This window comes from Frankliniella occidentalis, unplaced genomic scaffold (assembly GCF_000697945.3).
Source record: "Frankliniella occidentalis isolate FOCC.00 unplaced genomic scaffold, Focc_3.1 Scaffold50, whole genome shotgun sequence".
NCBI classification, from domain to species: Eukaryota; Metazoa; Arthropoda; class Insecta; order Thysanoptera; family Thripidae; genus Frankliniella; species Frankliniella occidentalis.
Window position 1 is genome coordinate 10,404 of NW_026267180.1, and position 7,746 is coordinate 18,149.

At 48.2% G+C, this 7,746-nt stretch overlaps 3 protein-coding genes across 5 annotated transcripts in view; 1 reads left to right on the plus strand and 2 right to left on the minus strand.

The window, feature by feature from the left end:
- Nucleotides 1–1,165, minus strand: part of LOC113210024 (uncharacterized) — a gene marked incomplete at its 3' end in the record, with an annotated part of 7,094 nt that extends 5,929 nt beyond the window's left edge. Inside the window, 2 exon segments of one of the 3 annotated variants that reach the window (XM_052267372.1) lie at nt 837–953; nt 1,069–1,165. In XM_052267372.1, coding sequence (XP_052123332.1) covers nt 837–857 — 21 coding nt within the window. 3 annotated transcript variants of the gene reach the window in all.
- Nucleotides 1–4,037, plus strand: part of LOC127749373 (uncharacterized) — a 12,498-nt gene extending 8,461 nt beyond the window's left edge. The window contains exon 2 of the mRNA XM_052267374.1: nt 1,884–4,037. Within this exon, the coding sequence (XP_052123334.1) occupies nt 1,887–2,990 (1,104 nt within the window). The 5' untranslated portion in view covers nt 1,884–1,886 and the 3' untranslated portion in view covers nt 2,991–4,037. The remainder of the gene's footprint in view (nt 1–1,883) is intronic.
- Nucleotides 4,038–6,369: 2,332 nt separating this feature from the next.
- Nucleotides 6,370–7,471, minus strand: LOC113210030 (uncharacterized). Its single transcript, XM_026427833.2, has 4 exons — nt 7,245–7,471; nt 6,997–7,158; nt 6,755–6,925; nt 6,370–6,644 (listed from the first exon to the last, which is right to left on the minus strand). The coding sequence occupies exons 1-4, from the start codon at nt 7,320–7,322 to the stop codon at nt 6,459–6,461; spliced, it is 597 nt and encodes a 198-aa protein (XP_026283618.2). The 5' UTR covers nt 7,323–7,471; the 3' UTR covers nt 6,370–6,458.
- Between the last annotated feature and the right edge of the window lie 275 nt (nt 7,472–7,746).

Here is a 7,746-nt window from a genome sequence, read left to right on the forward strand (position 1 = left end):
CCACCCCCCGCTCCAGCTGCTGCACATCCTCCCTCCTGGGGACTTTGCGTGGTGGGCCACCCACAGCCTCCTCTATCATCCGAATCATGAAGATGTTGTCGGGGAGGTTGCCAAGACCAGTCAGGAACTATATATGAAAATGAACAATGTGATTTAGAGCTAAAATATCGCTTGTACCACAAAAATGTAATAAAAGTTAAACAAAAGCAAATTATTGTTTGAAATGTACTGTAAGTACATTATTTATTGTATCTCATTATAAAATATAAGTGCGTTCCTCAAACGTTCATATAAGTGTGTTCCTAAAACATTGTACAGACAAAAGAACGCGAAAGAACAACACTGTTGGCCCTATCTTCACCACACGTTACAAGCAGTAACTGTGCTGTTCTTTCACCAGACGCAGCATACAGTGATTCATTCAAATTTGTTTTGCTATTGCAGTTTGCCAACTCGAACTTGTTCATAAGAACAAAAGGAACATAGAACTATTGTATTCTTTGAGTGATTCCTATGATAGTGATAGTGCAACAAATAAATAAAATAGTGGGATGTTTTAATACTACAGTTAAACTGACCTTCCTGCAAGTTGGACACCTCCTACCCAAGGCAGTATTCTGCACACAGTCTCTGCAAATGGTGTGTCCACAGGGCAAGCACTTGGGACGATGGATGTCCACATCAAATTCAACGAGGCAAATATCACATTCTGGTGCCGTCTAAATCAAACAAACAAAAGTAACGGATTTCATTGTGAGTGGAGACGTTCAGTATTAATTATGAGATAGGCAAGAAAGAAAACTATATTTGAATTGTATACCTGTCTTCAAACTTACAATAATAAAATGCTTCGGCATTATTCTGAATGACTGAGATGAATATCCAAGAAAGGATAGCGGCTCGCTCAGGTGTTGACCAAAGTTTACTATCGTTTACCCGGGACGAAACTCCAACTGTTCAGGAGGTTAAAACAAATAGTCCAGATGGAAACTTATCAACAAACACACAGTCACAAAAGAATAAGCAGTAAGTGGCACTTTTTTGTTAGAGCAATATGGTGAAAATTACTGTAGACGGCACTTTAGGGATTAATCAAACCCGAAACAATAAGCGAACAAAACAAACACATCTAATACTCGAAAACAACAAATCCCGCTTGGGCGGATGGCGTATCGACACAAGCAGTATGAGAATATAAGCAGCCAAGTGAGAAGATATTATTTTATTTCTCATACTATTATGCCTTTCAAAAATTAGGTTTGTAGCATGCGTTTACTAATTGAATCTATCAAAATTTGAATTATAACAAGCGAGAGAACTACTAAAAAAAGGTCCAATGGCTACGCTTCGGCTTGGGACCTGAACTAGTTCTTATTGGCCGCGTGCGCACAACAGAAACAGCGTTGACCACACTCGTCGTGCTGTCTTAGACCGTCTCACTGTGCGCACGCGTTAATTGTTAATCCGCGTGCGCACAACAGTTTCGGAATTAGGCAAACGCGTCGTGTTATCTGAGGTTGTTTTACTATGCGCACGCGTCGTGCAGAATGTTGCTATTACGTTATTCGAACGCTTTTTTCCCCTGACCGCACTTCGACTCGAACCCGAGTCTCCAAAACGAGACGCACGCCTTAGCGCACTCGGCCAACGATCATGGCTGGTGGCCTGGTGTGCTTGGGACCCTTCTCGTTCCACAACGCTATGCTGCTTTTGAATTTCCCGCGTGCAAATAACAGAAACGCTGTAGACTGCACGCGGCTTGTCTTGTCAGGTCCTTTCATTATGCGGGGACCTGCTGTTCCTCCTCCTCCTGCGGTAGACGAGAAACACAATAAAATTGTTGTAATATCCACGCTGACAGCAGTGACCCCATGTGTTCACAGGTCATGGATCACCTACCGGATGACGTGCTGCTCATGGCGATGCAGTACCTCGACGTGCCCGACCTCCTGGCCTGCCGCATCGTGTGCAAGCGTCTCGGGGACCTTGCTCTGCACCCGGATGTGTGGCGACGCCGGCGTCTCTCCCACACGGACCCGTGGGTGTGTCCGGCGCTGCGACTGGCGCCGTGCCTGGGTGAGGTGCACCTCAAGCTACCGGCCGCGGGGCGCCACTCGTTGTACACGGCGACCAGGTGCGCCGTTGCCGCGCTCAGGCTGACGGCCCTGGTGGTCCGCGGACAGGAGGCCCTCGGTCGGCTCAAGCGGCTCCACCTGGACCTCGGTTTCTACGGGCGCTTAGACCCCTCCGTCTCGGTCCTGCTCGCGACGGTGGCGTCCTCGGCCGGTCTGCAGACGCTCGTGGTCCCGGTAGCCCCGCACTGCGCAGCCTTCATAGCCAGCCTCCACGTATCGACGGCATCGGCGCACGCGTCGTCGCTGCAGCACTTCCGCTGCGGACTCGGGCGGCACCTGGAGCCCTTCATCAACTGCATGCTGACGGTGCACACCTCGACCCTCCGGGTGGTCGAGCTCGTCAACCCCGACTTCATCGCTCCGCGCTCGGCGGCCACGGCGCCCCTGCTCGCCGGCGTGACGAACCTCTGCAAGCTGGAGTGTGGCCTGGTCCCGGGGCTGCAGGCCGCGTTGGCGTGCGGGTCGCTCAGCGAGGTCACCCTCTGGGTCAGAGGGGAGATGCCAGACTACGTCGCGGACGCCAAAATGTTCCTGCGCGGCGCCCACCAGCTGCGCGCCCTGCAGTACCGGGACGTGGTGAATGCGCCCGCCAACGTCGGCCTCAGCTTGGTCCTGGCCCTGACAGGACAGCCCGACCGGTCTCAGTTAGCGTCACTAGTGGTCGACAACGATGGTGACTTCGAGGACTCTCAGTTGGAGCCGTTGTACGAAGCTTTACCCTCACTGCCAGCCCTGCGCCATATAGAGATGAACGGAGAGGTGTACGTACGGGGTCATGCCAAACCGCATTACCCGAGAGAGGGCGCCGTCCCTGCGGACTCTCAGGCTGCTGCCAGCCATGGGGCGGCGCCCTAGTTGCACCCACGGCTGTCTGCATTCCCCCAGCGTCAAGTTATTCCTGCAGAGGAACGACCCTGCGCTCGAGCTGCACCTCTACGCGCCCTACTACTGCGAAACCACTAACCCATGCTTTCACTGCCACAAGCGTTGCCATCGGGAACTTCCGGATGACGTTTGGGAGAAGGAGAGTACAAACCTCCCCTATGCGAAGCTCCCGGGGTACCTATGGAACAATGTCAATCGACTTATACAATCAGGAAACAGTTCAGTTGATTTAGTGTCTGATGCTTTACCGGAATTTATCTCTTGACTCTGATGATACCTTAAAAACTTTTGACTAAACATAAAGAATATATAAGTAACTTTAAGGTGTCAGCTAGCTTTTACTCTCGATAAGGACAGAGAACCAAGCGCATGACATCACCCAAATGTATAGGGGGCGAGAAGATGTCCGCTGGTCGCGCCCGCCGTTCCCAACAATAAGTAGCCAACAATACTGAGCCGCACGGATGCCGGCCGCTCTGTCCGCCGCCCCCTATCTCATCCACTATGCCATGCCGCTAGTCCGGCGAATTGCAGGACAGCAAGTAACAAACAGCCATAAACAAATGACAGCAAAATATGAGAGAAAATTAGGACAAGGACATATCCTTAAATTTGTATCATTTGCTTTCACGATACGTCCCTCGACGTAGCCTTTTTTCATATTCAATATCGGTAAATAGGTGAAGCTCGGCGCCTGCGATGCTCAGGGTAGGCCAGCCCGCAGTACACCCATGCACTGCAAGCGATATGTTGCCTACGTAAGAGGCGCTATGAGAGCTTGCTTAGACAAACTTTGCAGGTTCGTAACTTAACGGCGAATGACAGACGTACTCTGTGGATAATCCTTAAACTGCCTATTACGGCCACCCTGGGCGCTTCGGTCAATAGAGTAGTGTAGACTACGGTTTCAACTACAGTTGAAACTACATTTTGAGAGTGGTCGTCAAAAAATGTGTAATCTGAAAACGATGTAATCTGAGGACTCTGCGACATTAGATACTTTTCACACATTGTCAACTGCTTCTCTGTCGTTCACGACATTCTGTAAATATTTCATCACTTTTAATGAAGAACACTCGATCTTTCTTGTTTATTCCTCACTTTTATTAGAAGTGGACATTCTCATTCCACTGTCCCTAGCAGGGTTGACATAGAGTATTAAATTAAATCTAATTTGAGTCAAATTCGGTCAAAAAATATTGCACTTCACGTCACACCACAGCGTCATGCGCGTCAGCCGATGCCCGCCCTAGCTCACGCTCAGGAAGCCGTCGACTGCGAATTTTGTAGTAGTGTATTGTAGTCGGTAGGTGTCCCCAGCTGTATTACATTCTGCCCCTTTTCGCCCCATTTAGCACCATTTAATTCTTTATGCCAACCCTGGTCCCTAGTAACACAAAACTGTCGCACATAGTGTGATTTTTATCTATCGTCAAATTATTATGACGATAACGAAAATCAAACACTGCGAAACATTTCCTCGTTAAGTTACGACGTTTTTCGTAATTTGCAATTTCAAAATAATGTTGTCAATTTACGGCGAACCATTTTTCCTCCTCGATTAATTCCAAGTCGATAGGAAGTGATTGTAATTTTACAACTGTAAGTTGTAATTTTACGAACTCACGTCCTGGGAAATTTTCCTCTAAACTTACGAGTATTTTTCACAGTGATAAGTGATGGCTTTTCCATAGTCGCTGGTCTATCAAATTTAAACCATCTACCATTCTGTTGTATTTTTATCGATTCCTGATCGAATCCACAACAGTGGTTTTTCGCTCCCATTACGATAGCTGGCCGATAAAGATTTTCCTTTCGAGGTAAAATGATAGTATACCGATAGAATCATTTTTCTCATTTCGTATATCGCAACGATAGTTCGTATCTTTTTTCTACTGTTGTCCGACAGTCATACGACAGTTCTATGCTACTGGGGGTATACAAGTAACGGGAACGAATTGGAGAAGATAGGTTAGGTTGTGCAGGTGAGCAGTGTGAACTAATACCAACAACTTAGTATGAGTAACCAAAGTCATATTTAATATTTATTTGCCTCAACTTTATCTATTGAAAACATTACATTTTCAAGAATTTTACAGGTCGCTCGTCCCTAACTAAAAACACGCACGGTGCAGCGCCTCTAGAGAAACCAAGTATCGTTGCGCGACTCTAGTGAAACCACGTATCTCTAGTTTTGGTCGATTTTTGAAACCTATGATAGAGAAACTTTCCTGCTATTGAAATATATAGTTCCTAAAAAAATCGTCAAAAAATGTGTTACGTGGTTTCACTGGAGTCGCGCAACGATACTTGGTTTCTCTAGTGGCGCTGCGCGGTGCGCTGCGCCGTGCGCCGTGCGTGCTTTGAGTCAGGGAAGAGCGAGGTGGACGTCAAAACTGAAACAGAAATCGACACCATTCACTAACGTTAAAACGCACGCAGTTCATCCGCTCGTTTCAGAACTCCCGCAGTTCGCCGCCGCGCTTTGCAAACTCACGTAGTTCGTCGTAGGTCGCTGCGCTGGATCAGGCGGGTGACCCGCTAAAACCCGCCGCTCGACACGGCCCGCGCGGTGATCTCGAACTACGCGTGTTTTGTGTGGAGTGAACGACTGCGTTGCGTGAGTTCTGAAACGCGCGGATGGGCTGCGTACGCGTTCCAGTCTAAGGTGTCGAAATGCTTCAATAAGAGCAAGAATCCAAAGTCAAATCACTTCAATCGGCCGTAGCTGAACTGACAAAAGTAGTTGAAAAGAAGTAGACTCTCGTTTAGGAGCAAACAACTTTTCTGGGCAGAGGGAGGAGGCGGAGGTCTCCGAGTGACGCTAGCGAGAGGCTGAGAGCCCCTGCAAGCTTGCTGGTAGGCACTCCCGCACGGTACGCCTGCTCGACGGGACTGCATAGCCGCCAGGCGTCTCACCCGGGAAAAGTGACACAGAGAGGGGCTGGGGCCAACCCTTTTTTTCCAGCACACAGAATTGCTATGTACTATTTCATATGTAGCTTACGTACAACTATATGCAAAAACTTAACGTACGCAGAGTTTAAAGCGATATTGGATAATTACGTACAGTATTGTATATAATTTCGCACAAATTGTGTACGTAAGTTATGTATGACAGTTGTAGGCAGCTTACGCACAAAATAGTACATTGTAAGTCAGTGCATTATCCCTGCTACTAATTTTTCAGAACGGATTTAGGGCGGCTTCTGGGACGTGCCTTCTGTTCTTCATCCCGGCTGCTATTTTGGCGATCAATTTATCTTCCCGACGTGACCAAAATAAAGGGTGGGTTGTCACTACGTGAAAACTGTCTGTTTGCATTCATTTTATTAGACTTCAACAAGACACATGTCCAACAACTCAGATAATAAACAACAAAAAACAACAAAGAGCGACAATTCTGCTGCAATAAATTTAAAAACGTCGACGTTGTCCTCAGCTGCGACTCTTTCTGGCTGAAGGGAGGATTCGCGCTGTAATGTCCGTGCACATGAACAGCTTCCGGTCCTGGTCCTTCACTAGTGCGCGCACTAACCACGTGACATCAGGATGCACGTAGGGTCCCGCCAATGCAGTGAACGCCGACGCGTCGAAAGTGGTGTTACGGAATTCGTATATTCCCTGTAAAACAGCAAAAGTGGCGGAATGACAGTAGAAACGTGGGTACCAAAGGTACAAGATTTTTTTCTTTTTAAAAAAAGGGGTATGATTTGTCGGCCAATGCTACGTACCGCTTTGGTGGGGCATTTCCACGGCGGACTGATCATGCGAAGGAGGGAATACCATGGTGTAAGGGGAGAGGAAAACTCTGCGCAGACGTTGTTTTTCCTAGCCCAATCCGACGCATACTCGCAATTGTTAGAGGAAACTCCACCGTGACACTTTGTGAACTTGACGCTCATCTGTAAAAGTGCAACGCGAAGAGAAGGGGATAGGTGGCGCAGAAGTCAGCGGTCCAGCCCTCATTCCTTACCTCTGACCAGGTAGTCGCGGTTCTATCGAATAGTGCGACGCCATCGAAGAAAGTCTGTTGACTTTTGCCAGAGAGGGTCGGGGTAATATTCATCCAAGCCAATGCGCTTTTCTCTGGACATATTTTCACGTCTCGGATTTCAAGTACAAACGTCTGGCCCTTCTACATATTTCCAGGAGATAAAAACACATTCAGAACAGCCTTACTCGTTTGCGTTTCCAACAATGCGCGGTGCGCACGTTCTTTACCCGCGACTTTGCTCCGTAGTGCCGTGGGAGCCCGTCGCACAGAAACAAGCACAGCAGGAGGTGTCTGACGGGGGCCATCGCTGGACCGCAGCTGGTGATGAACTGGCGGTGTCATTAAAATGGGACGCGTCCGAAAATGACAGGAGCAGAGCCAGCAGAGCAGACACATCGTGACACCACAAAGTCCTCATTAGTGCTTCACTGTAAAAAGCACTGCGATCGATTGTAGCTGCTATGTAATTGCGGAGGGCATCAACACTGTAAACCCAACTGTGTACATGTGTACGTGCTACATAGCATAGCGCTGTTATACTTTCCCGCACGTTTGGTTTTCCTACCCCAGGTGTCCGGAGCGCCTTACGTGTGTGGCACTATAAGCTTTAGACGTGAATCACCTCCGTGCCACCGGCAGTTAAAATACTTCTTACAGCCGGATTCACTTAACCTATAAAATTATCAAAACTGAAAAAAATGTGGGCCCTACCCACCCCGCTTTGACACG

Coding starts and splice junctions, on each gene's coding strand:
- LOC113210030 (XM_026427833.2), bottom strand. CDS start 7,322: ATGGCCCCCGTCAGACACCTCCTGCTGTGCTTGTTTCTGTGCGACGGG. Junction 7,159..7,244: donor ACTACGGAGCAAAGTCGCGG/GTAAAGAACGTG, acceptor GGAAATATGTAG/AAGGGCCAGACGTTTGTACT. Junction 6,645..6,754: donor GGAAATGCCCCACCAAAGCG/GTACGTAGCATT, acceptor GCTGTTTTACAG/GGAATATACGAATTCCGTAA.